The sequence below is a fragment of the Theobroma umbraticum genome, unplaced genomic scaffold, assembly GCF_002168275.2.
Source record: "Theobroma umbraticum cultivar Fairchild unplaced genomic scaffold, ASM216827v3 scaffold_30.0, whole genome shotgun sequence".
NCBI lineage: Eukaryota > Viridiplantae > Streptophyta > Magnoliopsida > Malvales > Malvaceae > Theobroma > Theobroma umbraticum.
Window position 1 is genome coordinate 11,907,165 of NW_018397254.1, and position 21,772 is coordinate 11,928,936.

General features: G+C 33.4%; 3 protein-coding genes, 1 long non-coding RNA gene and 1 pseudogene across 10 annotated transcripts; 1 reads left to right on the top strand and 4 right to left on the bottom strand.

The window, feature by feature from the left end:
- Window positions 1-3,298: 3,298 nt before the first annotated feature.
- Window positions 3,299-3,950, bottom strand: LOC110428303 (protein RALF-like 22 pseudogene; annotated as a pseudogene).
- A 1,455-nt stretch (window positions 3,951-5,405) lies between these two features.
- On the bottom strand, window positions 5,406-7,028 carry LOC149527773 (zinc finger BED domain-containing protein RICESLEEPER 2-like). The gene is made up of 3 exons (XM_089782401.1): window positions 6,022-7,028; window positions 5,568-5,921; window positions 5,406-5,468 (listed from the first exon to the last, which is right to left on the bottom strand). The coding sequence occupies exons 1-3, from the start codon at window positions 6,976-6,978 to the stop codon at window positions 5,406-5,408; spliced, it is 1,374 nt and encodes a 457-aa protein (XP_089638527.1). The 5' UTR covers window positions 6,979-7,028.
- A 2,241-nt stretch (window positions 7,029-9,269) lies between these two features.
- Window positions 9,270-9,998, bottom strand: LOC110408940 (early nodulin-like protein 3). The gene is given in 4 exon segments (XM_021418103.2): window positions 9,270-9,368; window positions 9,370-9,507; window positions 9,509-9,729; window positions 9,824-9,998. Coding segments are annotated over 4 exon segments (633 nt in total).
- Window positions 9,999-11,977: 1,979 nt separating this feature from the next.
- On the top strand, window positions 11,978-18,893 carry SWI2 (switch 2). 6 transcript variants are annotated; one of them, XR_002444537.1, is made up of 9 exons: window positions 11,978-12,584; window positions 12,680-12,786; window positions 13,416-14,343; window positions 16,133-16,380; window positions 17,098-17,224; window positions 17,312-17,587; window positions 17,807-17,825; window positions 17,948-18,077; window positions 18,275-18,520. XR_002444537.1 is itself a non-coding variant. In XM_021418055.2 (9 exons), exons 1-9 carry the CDS (start codon window positions 12,180-12,182, stop codon window positions 18,677-18,679), a joined length of 2,526 nt encoding a protein of 841 aa, XP_021273730.1. In that variant the 5' UTR covers window positions 11,978-12,179; the 3' UTR covers window positions 18,680-18,893. The 6 variants fall into 6 exon arrangements, 4 of the variants coding, with proteins under 4 accessions (XP_021273730.1, XP_021273747.1, XP_021273721.1 ...); XR_002444534.2 differs by having other exon boundaries at window positions 18,378-18,517; XM_021418055.2 differs by having other exon boundaries at window positions 17,964-18,077; window positions 18,378-18,893.
- A 267-nt stretch (window positions 18,894-19,160) lies between these two features.
- On the bottom strand, window positions 19,161-20,994 carry LOC110408949 (uncharacterized). 2 transcript variants are annotated; one of them, XR_016350863.1, is made up of 5 exons: window positions 20,736-20,994; window positions 20,428-20,595; window positions 20,274-20,346; window positions 19,871-19,972; window positions 19,161-19,495 (listed from the first exon to the last, which is right to left on the bottom strand). It is a non-coding gene; the product is annotated as an uncharacterized LOC110408949 (long non-coding RNA). The 2 variants fall into 2 exon arrangements; XR_016350864.1 differs by having other exon boundaries at window positions 20,428-20,613.
- Window positions 20,995-21,772: the final 778 nt, after the last annotated feature.

Here is a 21,772-nt window from a genome sequence, read left to right on the forward strand (position 1 = left end):
TAAGGCAAGACTGGTAACCTAGGGATATGCATAACTAGCTAATGTCAATTATTAAGAAACTTTTGCTCCTGTACCAAGGCTCGACATAATCAGGTTGTTGATTAGTCTTGAAGTAGCTAAGAATTGGAGAATTTATCATTTGGATGTCAAGTCTGCCTTTCTAAATGGCAGACTTGTAGAAGAAATCTAAATGGAACAACCGATGGGATTTGAGATAGAATTTGGAAGAGATAAGGTTTATAAGCTCCACAAGGCATTATATGGCTTAAAACAAGCACCACAAGCTTGGTATAGTAAGATTGATACCTACTTGAATGATCAGGGATTCTGTAAAAGTGTCAATGAGGCTACAGTTTATACTTTGAAGAAAAGCAATGATACACCTTTAATTGTCTCACTCTATATGGACGATTTACTAATAATAAGAGGCAGTGCAGACAATGTTAATAAGTTTAAATCTCAAATGCAAAGAGAGTTCAAAATGTCAGATTTAGGAATGATGAACTTTTTCCTAGGATTGGAATTACTTCAAACCAGCACTAGTATTCATTTGTCTCACTAGTGATACATTCTTGATGTGCTCAGGAAGTTTAAAATGAAATATTGCAAAGCTATCACAACTCCTCCCATTGTCAATGAAAAACTATTTGTGAATGCTAGAGATAAGCTTGAAAATCCGAGTTGATATAGAAGCCTCATAGGAAGTCTCCTCTACATATATGTCACACGCCCTAAAATTATGTTTGTAGTCAGTTATCTTTCACGGTTTATGCAGTAACCAAGTGAAAGTCATTTTACAATTGCCAAAAGAGTTCTTAGGTATCTAAAAGGCACTCCAACTCAAGACATTTATTTTTCTCATGGAAATCACATTGAACTCACTACATTTTCTGATAGTGATTGGGGTGGTAGTTCTGATGATGGAAAAAGTACATCAAGATATGTGTTTACCCTTGGAAATGGCACCTTTTCATAGAATTCACATAAACAAGAGACTGTAGCTCAATCCACAGCAGAAGCTGAGTATATTGCAACAGCTTTTGCAACAAACCAAGCCATATGGTTAAGGAAAGTATTGTTCAATCTTGGTATGTCACTTGTTAATGCAACTAAATTATTTGTAGATAACAAGTCTACTATCTCCATGACAAAGAACCCAGTATTTCACGGTAGAACTAAGCATATAAATGTGTAGTATCATGCATTGAGAGATGTAGAAAAATGAGGTGAGATTCTGGTTCAATATTGCAGCATAGAAAATCAAATTACAGCTGTGATGACAAAGCCTTTATGCAAGCCAAAGTTTGAGCTTAACAGAGATAGGTTGATAGTGCTACCTACAAGCATTAAGAGTGTTGTTATAATGCTTGTATGATGTTTTGAAGATGAATCACATGTGTCATGGTTGACTTCTAGATTGAATTTTGGAGATGTATTTGCATGGATGGGGTGGCATATTACGTGTAATTTTACATGCTCTTTAACCTTTCATAGTTAACACTTGTAATCTCTATATGAACAAGTATAATTTATGTAATCTCAACCCCTATCAAAGTATTTGTATATAACATGCTAATGAATGTAGAAAGATGATGAGGAAGTTTAGTTTGAAAAAACTTTTGTTCATTCGTGTTTTTGAACCATTTAACAAAGGTACTTTACAGCTACCTCATACTTATTTCTTACTTTTGATATGTAACAGTTCTCTGTGAGTTTTCCTACCAACGTTTCTATTCCTCTCTTGCCTAGCCACGTCGACTCTGGTGTATTTACCATCAAATCTTTTGTTATTTCCTTTTTCCCATAGCTTTGACTTTTCTTTGAATCTAAAGATCGAATTTGGGCTTTCTCATAGTATTCTTCTCAACACTATTAGCCACATAGATGTCCATCACAAACCCATACTCACCAAACATTTCCTTTGGCGCCACCCTTGCAACCCATAGGCTCAAATTTTCAAAGAACATCGAATACAGATTATCCCTCCACTTGTCCAGACTCTCGGTCACTCTATACCACTATCATGGCTTTTCAAGGTTTCAAAATCCAATTGTCAATTAATATCAATTTGACAAATTAAGGAGAATCAAACAAGTATCCTTTTTATTTCTTACATATTCTATCTTTAATTTCTTTATTTTTTTCTTTTTTCTAAATTACTTATTCTGATAAATTTTTGGAACAATAGTTCACCACTTAATCAATGCAAATTATTAAGTGAAATAATCGATTATAATGATAAACTTTGTAAATCAATTGAACTAATTACTCAAATAAATGGAAAATAATCAGTAATTACTATGTAAGTACTAGTTCAATCGATTATTAAACAAAATAACGGCTCAGTACTTTTTTGTATTATAAATTTGTAATTGTTATTAAAAATTTATATGCTTTTTATATGATGAAGTTAAAACTGAATGAAAATATTTATTAATTAATTTATACATATAATTTATGTAAATATTAAAATTTATTTTATTTAGTAATTTCTATTTCAATGTAAAAAATATTTACATTTATAATTTTATTAACATTTTCACTTTCCACTTCACAAAATTTTTGGCATAAAATCTAAAAAAAAACCCATGAGTTATTTAAAAAAATTTGAATAAGCTCTTTTTCTTTTATTGTGTTCAATCAAATCCTTATATTTTTATTTTGAGCTAAATAAGTTTTTAAAATTAATGATTGACTAACTGCTACTAATTAAAATGTCATTTTATGTGATGTGACATTAGCATGGTAAACTACTATGTCATAATGAATGATGGTGTAAAATTTTGATATTATATGATGATATGGTCATATAATATTTTTCATCTCTACAGCAGTATCATGTGAGTATAAAATGACAAGTGATATTTTTTTTTGAAAAGTTGACGAGTGATATTTTGACTAATAATAATTAGTCAATTGTTAGTCATAAAAACTTATTTGACTCAAAATAAAAATAAAAGAGTTTAATTGAACACAAAAAAAAAGAATAAAGACTTATTTAAGTTTTTTTAAATAGTATAGAAACTTTTTCATGCATTATATCAAAATTTTTCTCATATCACAATATCATGCAATATTTGAAGCTTGTTTGGTTTAATAATTATAATAACACAAAACTTTGTATCAAATTTCAGGTGATGATTATGAAATATGAAAGGAACTAGCTAGATAGAGTTGTATGTGTTACGGGGTTCTTGATCCGATATTCACCAAATAATACTAATTATACTTAATCAAGTAAAACTCAGCAACTAAGTGAAACATGTCCAAATGTGATGCTTAAAAGGAAACAGATAAATAAAAAATTTTAAAGAGAGAAACTTTTATTTACATTCACTGGAACGAAGATAAGGTTGGAAGAAGAAATTAAACTATGTATGGAAAAAGTAATTACAATTCCTCCAAATTAAACATCCCTGCCACTGTTTTACTTTTGTTGAAAAAGATGCTACAAAAGCACAAAACGGAATTAATTATTTTGCCCTACAGAAGTATGGGAAATTTAATGGACATCGAAATGGTTTATTTAACCAGTGTATCGATAGCAATGTGTGATGACACTGCACCCTCTGTTGTAAGGATTAGCCCGCCCAGGGGCGCCACAGTTGTAGTAGGAATTGCCCCGACGATTGCATGGAACGCTGTTCCGCTTGAGGGCACCGTAGCTAATGTACCTTTTCCCTTCAGCCAATGCCCTACGGCTTATCGCCCATTCCATGGCCGTTTCTTCCTCATTGCCTATGCACTCACTCAAGGGGCCACGACATGTTTGCCTTGCACCCACACTTCCATCGCGGACAGTGCTCGAGAACATGGTTCGACCCCAATGTGTGCTGCCGTAGGATAATGACTCGGCCGATATGGCCAGAGAAATGATGAGGAGAGCAAAAGGAAGCCCAAAATTCATCAGAGAAAATATTTAGCCAAAGAAGAAATGGCTGATAGTTTGGTTTTTGGTGACAAAATATGGGAGGGGTATTTGGTCCTCAGCTATGCTAGCTTTATGTGATTTAACTTGTTTTACGCTTAGCTTAACGTTTGTTGGGGGATGCCCGCTTCTTGCTCCTTCAATGTTGGCCTGAAATAACTATACTAATTCTAGTAGCCTATATCGTAGCCTCTTGCTAGGATCTTGATCGTAGCCAAATTGACAAGAAAGACTTGGACCGCGGGATCACCAAATCTAGTTAGCTATATTGTATCATCTAAATTGGACTGCAACTAGTTCGAAAAACCTATATATATCAAGATTTTTTTACAAATATAAAAGAAAGATACATGCAAAAATTACTATTCAAATTAAAATTATTTGGGATTTTTTTTTGTATTCTATTTTTTGGACAACTGTAAAACTATAGTACTATTTATATATAATTAGCTTCCACAGCTGACACTTAGATATAAGGTAGCGTTTGGTACATTACAATGCAATGTGATTACAGGTAATGTGATTGCAAGCAATGTGATTACAGGGAAAATAACATTACAGTGTTTGGTATGTAAGCAAAATAATGATTAAAATGCAGGGAAGATAACATTGCAGTGTTTGGTTTACAAGTACTTTAGTGGGAAGTAATGTTAATTGTCAAAATTACCCCTAATTATTAAAATATAAGTTTAATATATTTATATTTTTTATTATTAATTTTTATATAATATCATTTCTTAAATATATTTTTAATATCATATATTTTATTTTTATTTATTATTATAATATTTTATATTTTATTTTTAATATATTTATATTTTTATTATTAATTTTTATATAATATCATTTCTTAAATATATTTTTAATGTCATATATTTTATTTTTATTTATTATTGTAATATTTTATATTTTATTTTTAATATATTTATATTTATATTATTAATTTTTATATAATATCATATTTTAAATATATTTTTAATATTATATTTTATTTATTTATTATTATAATTTTATATATTTTATTTTTAATATATTTATATTTTTATTATTAATTTTTATATAATATCATTTCTAGACCTGTCAATATGGGCCGGGCCTGCCCAGCCCGACCTTAGCCCTTGTGGGCTGAAAAAATATGGGTCAGGCTGGGCCAGCCCATATTTTATATGGGCTACAAAATGTTCAGCCCAGCCCAGCCATTGCTAGCTCATGGGCTGGGCCGGGCTAGCCCATTTTTTTCAAAAAAAATTATTTCTACTACTCATCAATACAAGTATACAACTATACCATGATTTAGTCCATAAATTAAATAATAAAAACATATTACAAACAAATAAGCAAATACATTGCATCAAATATAAATAAAATTTTAAATTTTCAATATTTAACACAATTACACAAACTACAATCCCATCAATATAACTACATAAATACATAATCAAATATTCATAAACTTCAAGACTAAGTAATGTTTTTCTCAATCTTCATCCTCAATCAAAACATTTGAGTCTTCTTTGGACAACAATGATGTCTCCAAGTCCTGTCATTATCACTCAATATTCATTGTCATAGAAGAAATAGATATAATGAGTTTGAATTTTAACTAAAATTATTAATTTAACAAGAAAAGATTAAAGACATTGAGATATATAAAATAAACAATACCATCGGCGGTTAAAGAAAAGCCATGCAACCAATTTTTCGTGCAAACAAGCATTTGAACATTTTCATGGTGGAGGGAACTTCTAAACTTGGTGAGAACATGACCACCGATACTAAAAGCAGACTCTGATGCTACTGTAGTAATCGGAATGCTCAATACATCTCGTGCCATAACAGAAAGATCAGGAAAGCGCTTAGCATTGTCCCTCCAATAATTAAGCACATCTAAGTCTTCAAACACTTCATAATCAAGCTTTGCCTCATCTAAATAAACATCCAACTCAGACTTTCCAGCAATAGAAATTGTTTCATTTTGAAACAGTTTAAACTCCTACAATTTTTAAATACATAGACAAAAAAAAATTATCAAAACATAAATAAAGTAACATAAATTCTCACGTAATAAGATTAAGGAAAGATACAAAACTTACACTAAAGATCTTTGATCCCTTGGGTTTAGTTCCCCTTTCGACTTGCTTAGGCAAATTACTCATTGAGTGAGATGATGTACTTGATGCACATGTGTTGCTTGCATATTGTTCAAAGAGCTCGTACAACTTTGTCTTTACATTTTCTAACTTTCCATGACAAGTAGAAGCGTCAATCTTAGAATAGCAAAATTTTAAAAAATCAAGCTTCATCCTTGGGTCAAGAATAGCTCCAAATGCAAGCACTACGCTATAATCTTTCCAGTACTTGTCAAATTTCATTTTCATCCTTTGGGACATATCCTTGATAACCTCATCTCCATTATGCAAATTCTCATTTAAAATCGATTCAATTTTCCAAACTTGCATGAAATACAAATTAGAAGTTGGATAAGATGAACCAGATATCAAGTTTGTAGTCTCATAAAAGGGCTCCAAGAATTCACAAATTATCATTGCTCTCCCCCATTCCTCATCAGATGGATTATATTTATAAGTTCTATCAACAAATTGGAGGCTAGCAAAAGCTTTTTGATATTTGATTGCACTTTCAAGCATCAAATATGTTGAATTCCATCTAGTTGACACGTCTAAACGCAACCCAACACCTGCATCAATACCAACGTGTTGAACACATTCTTGAAACTTTTTCATCCTCCCATCCGATGCCTTTACATATTTCACACTCTCCCTAATTTTAAACAATGCTTCATTGACTACTTTCAAGCCCTCTTGAACAATAAGATTTAATATATGAGCACAACAACGCACATGAAAAAATTCACCATCACAAATCAAGCTATTTTGCAAATGAAGATGACCTTTCAAGATAACTTGCATGTTATCATTAGCAGAAGCATTATCTAGAGTAAGAGAGAAAACTTTTTTATCTATTCTCCATTCTTTCAAACAATCAAATATAGTGGCAGCTAATTCAACTCTAGTGTGTGGGGGAGGCATACGACAAAAGTTAAGTAACTTGCTACATAACTTTCAATTTTCATTGACAAAGTGAGCAGTCAAACAAATATAGCCCTCGGAAGTAGATGCTGTCTATACATCAGAAGTTAAACAAATTCTATTAGGTACCTTGGCCATGGCTTGTTTAAGTTTCTCTTTCTCTCTCAAATGAATTCTCTGAACATCAGATACAGCAATGTTTCTAGAATGCATGACTACATCTGGATTTACATACTTAGCCCAAGCTCTAATCTTATCATATTCAACAAAAGCATAAGGCAAATCATGCTTAATTATGGCTTCAGCAAGCATGTCACGTGAAATTCTAGGATCAAATTTTCTAGCCTTTAATTTCCCTTCATAATCCATAAGCATTTGATGTGGATTAAAATATGAAATGAATTTACATGTTTCAATGTGACGACGCAAATGTGAAGTGCCATAACTAGAGCCACCAGGTTTAGGGCCAACCTTATACTCCGTTTTACAACCATTACAAGTTGCCCTTTCTACTCCATCTTGCTTTTTGCCTATTTTAGTGAAATAATTCCAAACATTTGAAGTTTCTTTTTTTACCCTCTTACTCAATTGTTCAGACTCGAATACATGGGATTGGGAGGGAATTTCATCTTTATTCAAAATGTTCACATCATCATCAAAATTTGTACAATTTTCAACTGATTGATCCATCATCGTCACCTTCAAATAATATAAACATAATTTATTAAAAATTTACGCCAACAAAACAAACAACAATATTTATTGATTATTGTACAAAACTTGAGTTCTACATCAAGCATGATTTCACGCAGCAACAATAACAAAATTCAGAACTCTTGCACAAAACATCTTAATTCAATGAAATAACTGTTAGTCTGTTACAAATGTCGATATATTCTTTACCATAAAACTTCCATATGTCAGCAAGTCAGCACACACCACAAAAGTTGAAACAACTAAGAAAAAAAAGAAAAACAGATCGGAGTTTACCTGGGTTGCCGGAGGAAGCAGATCAAAAGAGGTGGGTCGAGTAGGCAGTCGATGGGGATTGGGGAGTGCCTGCGGCCCTACCCCCCCCTCCCACAGTCCCACGAGTCCCGATTCCCCCCTGCGGCCCTGCCCGCCCCCCTCCGGCTCCCACGAGTCCCGGTTCCCCCCTGCGGCCCTGCCGCCCCCTCAGGCTCCCACGAGTCCCGGTTCCCCCCTGCATCCCTGCCCGCCCCCCTCCGGCTCCCACGAGTCCGATTCCCCCCTGCGGCCCTACCCGCCCCCCTCCGGCTCCCACGAGTCTTTTGGGTGATTTGATTCCCGATTCCCCCCGCGCCCCTCCAGCCCCCAAACCACGACTTAATTTTTTTGGACCCGCCGGGCTGGCCCGTACCAACCCGGGTCAGCCCTCGGGCCTAAACGGGCTAGCCCGTTTAAGCTCGATTTTAATACGGGCTTAAATTTTTAAGCCCTGCCCGTCCCATATTTTAAAAAAAAATGGGCTGGCCCGACGGGCCAAGCCCATTTTGACAGGTCTAATCATTTCTTAAATATATTTTTAATGTCATATATTTTATTTTATTTATTATTATAATATTTTATATTTTATTTTAATATATTTATATTTATATTATTACTTTTTATATAATACATATTTTAAATATATTTTTAATGTCATATATTTTATTTTTATTTATTATTATAATTTTTATATTTTTATTTTATTTCTTTATATATTTTTTTATATTATATATTTTATTTTAATTTGTTTTACCTATATTATATAAATGTTAATTTTTATATTTTATTTTATTTTAATTTTTATTCTTATATTAATATTTTATTTTAATATTTTTATTTAATTATAATATTATAAAAATTTTAATAACGTAATAAAATTGAAGGATAAAATTATCTTTTAAGAACATTGCAGAGTGCAATGTAATATGATTGCATTGGTTTTGGACTGTAATCACATTACATCCATTGGCTGTAATGTGATTGCATTGCAATCTTACATTGCAGTGATCTGTTACAAAACAAACACTGCAATGTAATTTAATAAGCTACATTGCAAGTAATGTAAAGCAATGTACCAAACGGATCCTAACAGTCAACCATGAACCATGTATCAATTTATATTGAAACCAAAGCCATACTATTCATTAATGACGAAAGAAATTATGAAAATAATAAAAAACAAAATAATAAAACAAGTTCATCATTAACGACCAATCCCTCCTTCAACCCTTCATTCAGCTCCAAATACAAACTGTTTTGTCATCCCAAGGAACTTACAAACTTCACAAGATCATGCTCACCCAAACGCTGAAACCCAACACTAACGAAGTAGAACATACTAATCCCAATGAACCCGAGTTTTTCTCAGTGGAGCCGGCGCCGGAGCATCAACGTCCGATTGATATCGCTGGCCTTTGGTGACTCCACTGGAGGGTTAGTCTTAGGAACAGGAGATGGAGCTGGAGAAACTGGCGGTGTTGTTGGCACAGCAGATGAGGGAGATGGAGAAGGAGGCTGCTTTCTGGGGTTTGTGTCTCACAGCCAACACCACAACGATGAGCTTTTGGCCTTTGTTGCAGTTATCAGCATTGCCTCCGATGAAGAAGAAGGGACCTGAACGATCAAATGTAAAGATTGAATCACCCTCTGTCAGGGACTGTATTGGGTTACTGGTGTTGCACGAGTAGTAAGCTTCTCTTGTTACCAACAGCACCGAGTCTGACCCTTTCTTGTACTTAAAAACTGCAAAAAAAAAAAAAAAAAAGATTTCCGGGAACCAAATCAGATGATCAATTCTTAGCAGAAGTATATAGATAGAGAGAAAAGGGATGCTTACAGAGAGCGTCATTGACTTGGAATCTGTTCCTTTCAGCCCAATGATTGTACTTCTCAGAAGCGCTAACCACCCAACCATCTTTGCCACCAACGTAGAACTTGTAACCTTGAGTTGAGCTGAGGAAAGACAACACTGTCACAATCCACAGAAAACCAAGAAATCCCTTGGACCCCATTAGTCCGTAGTGCAATGAACTAACGAAGAAACCCACAGAACCAAACAGCTTTTGCCAGAGAGAAGAAAAACGAGGAAAATCTATAGACTACTAATGAAAATGATCAGTGAATTGAAGTGCATTGAAGTTGGGATTTGGTGGGGGGATATATAGGGGGAATCAAGGACGAAGTTAGCGTTGTAAAGCATGCAACGCACGGCGTGAAATTATTTGGCAACTTTGGCTGGATTTATGATTAATTGAGTACGTGTTAGTGAATTAGCCGAGCGTTTCATTGGGCGTCTTTATTTCTTAGCTACCTCAGCTTATACACGTGGCAACATGCAGTCGATTTAACGGTCATTGATATTTTATAAAGTTCTTGCTAGCTATGCTAAGACAAAATTAATGAGTAATTTAATTGGTCTGTTTATATCGTTACTATTTTTTTTATCTTTTTACTTGAAAATAAGGAAAACGCAAGGCAAGTTTTTTTTTTTTCTATTTAAAGTATACTCTCTCTCTCTCTCTCTCTATATGTATATATATATATATATATATATTTGTAACTTTATCGGACGTTATGGTATGGAAGATGCCAAATATTTACCTGGGAACAGCTAATCTATAGTTAGACCTGTTCAAATTAAAATATTAAAGGTGAATAAATGTTTTCCATTATTTGATCAGTTTCCGAAGATATGAGGAGTTTTCAAGTTGGATAGAATGAAGGAATTCTTCCTATCTGAAAGTGAATTTATTAAATAATTTCATTGAATTAATATTTTTTATTTTTTTATAAAAGAATGAATAAAAAATATAACAAAATATCAATCAAATAGAGTCTAATTTAATCAGTTTAATTTCAAAGTCGCAATCTCATGTTTGCTAATATATATGCTTAATGTAGGATTTCGGTATTTTTTTTCATCACTTTCTCTTTGTGGTAGATATATCAAATTATTGTGTTCATGACTTTTTACAATGCAGTTGAATTTGTTAGGTAACTGGAAATACGTTTCAATCTTCCAAAATTTATATACTAGAAAAGTTCGTGATTGCAATAAATGGGTGAAATGAGAGAAATTTATGCATTTATGTTTGATGTTTGTTGAAGTTTTTGATTTTACCCTACTTTTTTTTACAAGGCTTTTTAAATTATTTAAAAAATTTTGAATAAATATTTTTATTATCTTTAATAAAATTTTTATATTTTTATTTTAAACTAAATAAATCTTTATTATAAATGATCGATTTAATTAAAATACTATTTATTATTATATATTTCATGTCGTTGGCATACTATGTTAACACATTGTAATTGATAATGATATGACATATTGACATATCATAATTGATAGTAACATAATATATTAATTTGATATAATAACATGAACATATGATATTTTTTATCCTCCTCGTCAATATCAGTTTAACTATTCAACTAATTGTACTTAGTTAATTATTAGTCATAAATATTCATTTAATTTAAAATAAAAGTATAAACACTTGATTGAATATAATAAAAAATTAAAAATTTATTTAAATTTTTTTAAATAATTTAAGAACTTTTTCAAACATATCCAATAATTTAAGATATAACATTTTGATTATTAACCATCTAATAAACACTAATTGTGAAAATAAAAATAGATAAATTTACAAGTAAATAAGAAAATTGGTAATATATTTAAAAATATTAAATGTAATCAATTATTAATAATAAAGATTTATTTGGTTCAAACTTAAAATACATGAACTTAACGTTTTTAGATATTATGTCTAAGTTTTTATTTTCTTACTGTATTAAATAAAATTTATATATATATTTTTTAAATTAAATAAAATTTTATTAATAATAATTATTTAAATTTAAATAAAATTTTATTTATTGTTTTATATAATATAATATTAATAAAATATATTAATATATATTATTAAATAATATAATATATTAATATAAGATGATAACATTGTGACAATATTTCTTGAAAATTGTTTTAATGGAGTACTGGCTGATGCAGGTGGTAGTTTATAATTTGTTCTTCTGAAGAACATATTAGGCGGTTACGGTTACCGTCGGTTGGGTGCCAATATTTATTGAAATTATTATTATTATTATTATTTCTATGTCGTTAAAATTCAAGATCTCTGAGAAAACGATTTCCGAAAAATGTAGTCACCCGCCCAAAAAATTTCCTAATGTCATTATTGCACACTTTTAAAGAAACCCTAAAACCCTGCAAAAACCTTTCTTCTTCTTCTTCATCATTTTCACAATCTTCGTTATCCCAAGAAGAACCTGAGTCGACAATAACAAACCAGAGAAAACCCCCCAAATCCTCGCTTTCGCAGCAGCTTCTACGCCTTGAACAAGAATATTTCCCTTCAACCCAAGAATCCCATTTCCAAATCCCTAAATTCTCACAGACCCAAGTCCAAGAAAATGGTGATAATCAAGAAGAAGAAGAAGGGAAAGAAGATGAGGAAGAAGAAGAAGAAGTAAAGGAATTTGGGAGACCCGAATTGGATCGGGTTCAATTTGAAGATACGGGTCCTTATGAGCCATTGGTATTGTCTTCTGATGGAGAATTTCCACTTGTACAGGTCATTATTTTATAATTTAATTTCTTTTGTGTTTTGACATTTGTTGCAGTAATTTACAGTTTTTAATTTCTTGCTTAATTGGTTGATTGTGACAGGTGCCTGCATCTATTAACTGTCGGTTGCTTGGCCATCAAAGAGAGGGAGTCAAGTTTTTATACATGTTATACAAGAGCAACCATGGGGGCGTTCTTGGTGATGACATGTGAGTACCTTTCTTATCCCAACAATCTTTATCACTCTTTATGTTAGTATTGTTGCGTTGTATATTTTGTTTATCTCCATAGATTACTTGTTGTTGGTTTGTTCCTGGCCAGAATGCTCTTGCTTTTCAATTGAGTGGAGTGATTTTCATATTTATTATCAGTAGCTTATAGCTTCAATAATGGAACCCAATATCTGTTCATATGATTCTGGCTTTAAGTCAGACTTACAGTAAGTTTCTTGTTTTATGTCAGTTTTACATTCTTCTCTCTGATGTCTTCTTACAAAATATGATGTAGTATGTTACAAAGAATATGCTCATGCTTGTGTCATGAATGGGCTTTCTAGCAAGAACAATGAAATAAACATTCTTTGCAGAGAAATTTAATTAGTGAGAACTTAGAACACTTGTTGACCACCTCGGGGTCCTTCAATTATATATGACGGCATGGCTTTTTAATTTTTCCACACAAGTTTTCTGGTTGTGATTCTTCTTGCTGTTTTATTTTTATTTTTACTTATTAAAAACTGTGTGTTGGGTGAGCCTTATATTGTGCGTATTTGTTTAGGAGCACCTTCTTTCAGAAGGACTAATGTCTTGTTTTTCACTTTTTCTAAAAATTAATGTAGGGGACTAGGGAAGACAATACAGACAATCGCATTTCTCGCTGCTGTATATGGAAAAGATGAGGAATATGGTGACTCCAGAATATTGATGGAAAACCAGGTTGGAAAGAAAGGCCCTATATTAATAATCTGTCCAACTTCTGTCATCCACAATTGGGAGTGTGAATTCTCCAGATGGGCAACATTTAGTGTTTCTGTTTACCATGGTTCGAGCCGTGAATTGATTCTTGAGAAGCTACAAGCCAATGGAGTTGAGGTTCTGGTTACCAGTTTTGACACATTCAGAATTCATGGCAATGTTTTGTTAGAGATCAAATGGGAGATTGTGATCATTGATGAAGCACACCGTCTAAAGAATGAAAAATCAAAACTCTATATGGCATGTTTAGAAATTAAGACTCGCAGACGTATTGGTCTTACAGGAACCATCATGCAGAACAAAATTATGGAACTCTTCAACCTCTTTGACTTGGTTGCTCCTGGATCCTTGGGAACAAGGGAACATTTTCGGGAGTTTTATGATGAACCCCTCAAGCATGGCCAAAGGTCAACTGCTCCTGAGAGATTTGTTTGGGTCGCTGGTCAGCGTAAACAGCACCTGGTAGCAGTTCTTCGTAAATATATGCTAAGAAGGACGAAAGAGGAGACTATTGGACATCTTATGTTGGGAAAGGAAGATAATGTTGTTTTTTGCGCAATGAGTGAATTGCAAAGGCGGGTTTATAGGAGAATGTTACAACTGCCAGACATCCAATGTCTTATAAACAAGGACCTGCGCTGTAGCTGTGGAAGCCCTCTTACACAAGCAGAATGTTGTAAGAGGATTGTGCCTGATGGAATTATCTGGCCTTACCTTCACAGGGATAGCCTAGAAGGTTGTGACTCATGCCCTTTTTGCCTTGTCCTTCCATGCCTGGTCAAGCTGCAACAGGTCAAGGATTCCCTTTTTCATTTTAACTATCTATTTTTATGTGAAAAATCTTAGGTTCATTTAGAAAAATCTCGTACTCGAATGTTTCGAAAGGAGGACATTTGCTACATATGGACTTGGAAAATATTTCTAAGTACTTGGTAGGTTTTTGGCTTATATACTAAAAAAGCCCTTGAACTATTTCACGTTATGCAGAAAAGCCCTAATTCTTTTATTGTACCCAAAAAAGCTTTATTTTTTGATTTGTACTTACACAAGCTCATAACGTTATCTAACCCTGAATAGAAAATTAATAGCTGTCAGATGCAATGTCAGTTGGCATTTTTGTCCATGTGGCATATGATCTTGCCACATGACAACTGATATGGAATGGGAAAAAATCCTGCCCATTCCACATTAGTTACCATGTGGACAAAAAATGCTAGCTGGCATTGAGTCAGCTGTTAATTTTTCATTGGGGTTAAGGGCTTGTATGGGTAATAAGGCTTTCTTTGGTTAAAATAAAAGAATAAGGGCTTTTTTGCATAAAGTAAAATAGTTCAGGGACTTTTTAAGTATTTAAGCTTAGTTTTTTTTGAAGTAAGAGGTAAAAGCAAAGCTTATTATCTTGTTATGAGGCATGGCATAAAGATTAAGGTGTCAAATAGGAGAAAATATTTAATTTTGGCATAATACTTAAAAATGCTTCTAAACTATTCAGAAAATTCAAATAAATCTTTATTCTTTTATTACGTTCAATCAAGCCCTTATACTTTTATTTTAAACCAAATAGGCCTGTATGACTATTGGTTGATTAACTGTTGTTAGTCAAAATGATACTTGTCAGTTTATGTCATGTGATATTGATGAGGTATGCTGACATGTCATGTTGGATAATAATGTAACATGTTGATGTGACATGATCACATGATCACATGACATTTTAACCTTCTACATCAACGTCATGTCACCATGATATTGACATGACATGCTGACATGTTATAGTGGTTGATAACATGATATGCTGATGTGGCATGACAACATGGTCACGTGGCATTTTCACCTTCCATGTTAATGTTATGTTAGCACTATGTGGATATAAAATGACAAGCGTCTTTATGATTAATGGCAGCTAGTTAACCGTTAATCATAAGGACCTATTTGATCCAAATAAATATATATGAATTTAATTGAGCGTAATAGAAGAATAAGAACTTATTTAAATTTTCTTAAATAGTTTAGGGGTTTTTTAAGCATTATGTCTTTAATTTTGTTAATTATCATTTCAATATAAGAAATGTTTGCTGAAAGGTGGAAAAAATATGTTGATTGATGTATATGTATGTAGATTCTTACAATTTATGCATAGTGTTCAAAGATTTGCTTGCTGATACATCAGTGCAATTCAGGAACTGTTTGACTAAAATATCATACTTGGTCTCTTTAAAGATGCCATTTCATTCAAATTCCATCAAATCTTTGCCAACTTTAGGAAATTATATCTCTAACAGGCATGTCATTGATTCAGTCTGCATCACGCCATTCCTATTTTTATGTTGACTTGAAATTCAAAACCATGAGCCTTACATTCTTCAAAGCATATGATGAGTGATCATTTCTGAAAGACTTTTTTGTGGCGCATTGGATTGTAACTTTACCTATTTAGTATGCGTGAGTCTGATGTGGAATCCTTATTTATCCTGAGCATTTTTCATTAAAGAGAGTATAGTTTTCTACATAAATTTTGAACATGAGTGTTGTTGCATGATTCTGGATGTGTCTCATGCTTACCTTTGGATCTTTACTGCAGATAAGCAGTCACTTGGAGCTTATTAAGCCTAACCCTAGGGATGAACTTGATAAACAAAAGAAAGATGCAGAATTTGCCTCTGCTGTCTTTGGTCCTGATATTGATATGGTGGGAGGGAATGCTCCAAGTGAGAGCTTTATGGGCTTAAGTGACACTAGACATTGTGGCAAGATGCGGGCCTTGGATAAGTTAATGGCCTCTTGGGCTTTAAAGGGTGACAAAATTCTTCTCTTTAGCTACTCTGTCAGGTGATGATCTAATTCACACTTAACTGCTTATGTACTATTCCATGTATTGAATTGTCAGATTACTAGACCTTAACACCTGGACATCTATGGCCATTTCGTTTGTTTTACTCAGGATACTAGCCAAGTTCAGAAAATTGTGAAATATTTTCAGATTGGCCAAAATCATTGTGTTTATGTATGTATGTCCCAATGACCATTTTTTTTTTTCACTCCAGATTTTTCTTGAGGAGAAACTATTACGGAAAATGTTTTCCCAACCAATATGTGGAAAATAATTGTTTTGAACGGTTATTGCAATAATTTGTCTTTACTCCATTTTTATTTAAAATTCGAATGAAGATCACTAGTCAAAATTGTTTCATGTGCCAATTTTGTGAAAAGTTGCACAGACTAGAAACTCTAATGTACTATTAGCATTTGATCTTCCAAAACTGAGAGGGCGTCTAAATTTACATTTATAATAATTTAATTTTCAGTGGGAATAGGCTGAAAGAATAGGTTGTATTTTACATGAAGCTTGTGGTCATTTTCATTTGTTGAAGGGGATCTTTTTCTTTATTTCAAGTTTTTGGGGGTACGAGTACACTTTCATAGCAACGCTTGTTCATATAGTCTAGAACTAGGTTTTTGAACATTTGAATTTATCATATGTATCCAGTCTGTCGCACGGATCAATCTCTTCCATTTCTGCTCATTATATCAAACAACAATTTTCAGGATGCTTGATATATTGGAGAAGTTTCTTATACGGAAAGGTTATTGCTTTTCAAGACTTGATGGCTCTACTCCAACCAACATGCGCCAGTCTCTTGTTGATGAGTTTAACTCAAGTCCAAGCAAACAAGTATGTTTCTGCTTAAGCTGAACAGAGTATATAGTAGACTTGCAATTTGGATTTTCATTACATTTTGTTTCTTTATTTTGGTGTCAGGTGTTCCTCATATCAACTCGAGCTGGTGGGCTGGGATTGAATCTTGTGGGTGCTAATCGTGTGGTTATATTTGATCCAAACTGGAACCCAGCCCAAGATTTACAGGCCCAGGACAGATCATTTCGTTTTGGACAGAGGCGGCATGTTGTGGTTTTCCGCCTTCTTGCAGCTGGTTCCCTTGAAGAACTTGTATATTCACGTCAGGTGTATAAACAGCAGCTATCAAACATTGCTGTCTCTGGGAAAATGGAAAAACGATACTTTGAAGGCGTGCAGGTATAGATATGAGATATTTTTGCGGGCTAAACTACACTCCCAGTAATTTGACCATGTTTTAAACAATGTTGTAATGTCAACCACATCATTAGAATCCATTTGATAAACTAATTGAAGCATATGCTGAAGTTGTGACTCAATTTTAGATGTAAAATGGTCTCACTCATCCTTTCAAGTTGGAGTTTCCAGTGTTCCATTTGACATCCATCTTATTTTCAGGATTGCAAGGAATTTCAAGGTGAGCTTTTTGGAATCTGCAATCTGTTTCGGGATCTTTCGGATAAACTTTTTACAAGTGAAATACTTGAATTACATGAGAAACAAGGGCAACAGAATGCTGAACCCCATACTGATAAGCAGGAATTGACCGATATAGGGCTCCATTTGATTCTGTCAGAAGGAAGTGAAAAATTGTCCTCAGGGTCCAAGAATTCGCATTCCACTTACATAGAGGGGGCTACTAATGATAAACCAGTCCTTAAAGACTTGGGTATGTTCATTTTACTTCCATACTTTTCCGTCTTTTATTTCTGTTTACTTTAGTAAATGGCCTAAAGTTTCATTAATATTTTATCATTCTTTAACATAGTATAGATTTGAGAAAGAAAATGTGTTATTGTATGTTACTCCAATAAAGCTTACATGCATGGCCATTTAAGATTGTATCTGACAATGTGCATTTCACAGGAATTTGGCATCAACTAAGATGATAAGAAATGGAGATGGAGAAAGAGAGAATGTCTTTAACAAAGTAACTGACTCTTGAAAATCTCGTACTCTTTATCTTCAGGTATCTTGTATGCCCATCGCAATGAAGACATTGTCAACAGTGGACCTGGGATTCAACAGAAAAAGGAAGTAGTTGTCACTAAGGATGATAACCTGAAAAGAGATTCCAATTATTCATGGAAGAGGAAATCAGATGGAGAGGAAAATGTTCTCTCATCCAGGGATCGTAAGAAGATTCAATACGGTCGCCTAGCAAAGTTCAAGGGAATGGGAGTGGTTGAATTCAGTAGGTGGGTACTCTTTGCTACTCCTTCAGAGAGGGAGAGCCTGCTTATGGATTATAAAAGAAGAAAAAAGCTCTAATGGTTGAACAGAGTGTTGGGAAGTCCACTCACAGACTTGTAAGAAAACAGATTGAACTATTTATTTCTTTTTAACTCCTTGTTGCATAGTATATCCAAAGTGTTTAGAATTAGAATGTACATATGAACAGTAGGGCTAGTTTCAGTGTGAAAATAGTGGCCAATAAGAGTATAAATGTGTATTATTACAGTCAATTATTGTTACTTTCCCTCGATTTTCCTTTGGTTTTTTGTTCCTAGGGTCGTTGTTTTAGGATGTAAGCAACATAAAACTAGTTTCTGAAATGTCAATGGTTAGAACAACAAAATCTTCCTAGTATGGAATCTAAATTAAGTTGTTAAACTACTTGCGTGTCCAAAACTGAGAGTGCTGAGAGCATGGTGTTAACTTGTAACAAACTAATAATGTTGGATGGGTATATCATTCCATGGTTGCACTGTGCAGATTTTTAATACTAGCTTCTATTGCTCTAACCTCCAAGTACAATAATAGAAAAAAAGGCACAGCCCTTGCATTTCCTGGTATTTTAGCATGCAATGAAAGCAATTGTCTCTAGATCTAAACTAAACTTTTATCCCACAACTTGGATTTGGAATTAGTTATGGAATGAGTATATTATACCGTGAGTCTGTAACAGAATGCCATGTCATATTCATGAGTGAAAAAACTAGGATTTGACATTCTATTCTCATACAAGTGCCTTAGCTGCTGCTCAGAGGTTACATTTCATACATTTCCATGTTTCTTAGCCACAAGAAACTACTTTCTTTGCATTTTGAATCTGGACACTGGCTTTGAAGGTTGAGAACTATAAATCTGCAGAGGACAAAAATATTGCAATTAAGATTAGAATTCAATTAACATACTACTTAATATATTGGCAGCAGTAATAAATTTTCTCCAAATTGTGAGCATGCTCTACCATGGAGCCTATAAAAGCCTGCACATAATAGAGAGTACATCATGATGCATAAAGGCACATAAACAACTCGCTTTATGAATACCTCTTTTTTATTAACAAAAAAGGTAAACGAGTAAAGAAGGAATACAAGGATTTAAATCTCTTCCAGCTAACAGATTAATTAAATCTTGATGATAATATTTATTAAACATCTCTTCTTTCACAAGTATCCGGAGAAATCATTCATTTATTGTATTTAACGTGCAAAAAGCATCGAGTTCTAACATTACCTCTGAATATCTTTGATCATGATCATAAGAACTGTAACCTTCATCCTGTTTTCTGTCAAAAACAGCTTTAGTTTGTTCCTCTTCATCACCATCACTTTGAGCCTGAACTTCAGAAAAGTAACCAATAACCATTTTATTGTAATCAAGTAAGAATAAATGTAACTAACATCTGATAGTAGGCTGCATGATAACAAGTACATTGGCCAAAACAAAAAAATCTAGAAAGATAGGATCGAGCAAGACAGAAATGCAATGTGTTAAAGAGACGGTTGGATGCCAACTGTGTTAAAGAAATATTGCAAGCAACTGAAATTCCAATTACTCTGTCTAAAATCATAGTTCAGAATCAGCTGGTTACCATTTTCATCTTTAGTAAATCAAATAAGGTCCAAAGTTTCCATACCATGCTACTCAGGCAACACCCTGCCTGATTGAGATACCCTTTCGGTAGAATAATCATCCTCTACAAGACCCTCCTGTAACAATAAAATGATAGTAATAGGTGAGGACTAGCTACGAAAGATAATCCGCTTTAGGCTCCAATGCTTAAATCTTACTGCTACTTCAGAAGCGGTGGAATAAAAAAAGCAAGCCTCAGCTCTAAGATCCCGCATGACGGGCTTCAATGAATCTACTTTAGACTCCAATGACTTCCCTCTTCTCTTTAGAATATCAACAGCTTGATTAGCTGTTCTTTCCGTATAGTGATTTTCTCCCAGTGGAACCTGCAATTAGTTTGTATTCTGAAACGAAAATGCCGAACTTTTTTAACTAAAAAATTAAGCTCCTAATTTTAGCTTAAAAGTAGGATACCAATAACTCCTTGGTGTGAATCAAACCAACAGACAAAAAACGCCGCTTTTACCCCAAAAAAGAAACAGGACTTATCGACGACGATTTCTCTCAGTTGATTCATTTCATTTTGCTACTCTAAAAGCGTCTCCACCGCCCGCTTCGCCGCCTTTTGCACCTCTTTCGTCGGGGAAATCGAGGAGGACGATGACTTCTGTTTTTTCCATTTTTAAATGTAAAAAATTTTTGTCAACTGTGATAGCTGAAGGGAGTGCGCTAGCGACTGCGACCATGTCGTGTTCTTTCCCTTTGGACTTCTTTAGAGAAGAGGAGTTCAGATGTCTAAAACGCAGCCGTTTGAACCTTTCTTCTTGGTCATTTCACACTGTTTTCAATCGTTGACCGATTTTTCTTTTTCATATATTCGGTAAATGTATCAAGAAATACCATAAATTATAATTGCATTGAAATAGTGTAGTTAGATAGTATAAATACCATAAAATTGATGTTGAGAATTATTCATTAATTCACTTTTTATTAATTTATTTCCATTGATCGTCATTACTTCATTATTTGAAAATAATATCATAATTTTGAATTTTAAACCAAAATAATGGGTTACGCATTATCTATAGGACAATTATATTACCTATATCTTGCAGCAAACATAGCCAACAAAAAAAAAGGAAAAAAGAAAAATAGAACAAAAAATAATTCAAAAGTTTTGCATAATGTCTTCTTCATTTACATTCGATAACGTAAACTTCACAAATGAAGAATCAGAATCTCAGAATATGGAGAAGTGGCTTCATGGATATGTACAAAGAAATGCTCATAATATTTGCAAAGAAAGGAAAAAGAATGGCTGGCCGCTAAATAGACTCCATCGCATATTATATATTTTGTTTTTGGTACGTATCAAATATTTTAATTGCGCTACCCACCAACATTAAATCATTTAAACACAACGACATTAAACTAAGGACCAAAGCCAAGTTGACTCTCTTTTTCATTGGTACGTGATCGCAACTCTCCAACCAACGCGTATCCTAACCAACAAAACCCAGAGGCTAGAGTGTCTCTCTCTCTCTCTCTCTCTCTCTCTCTCTG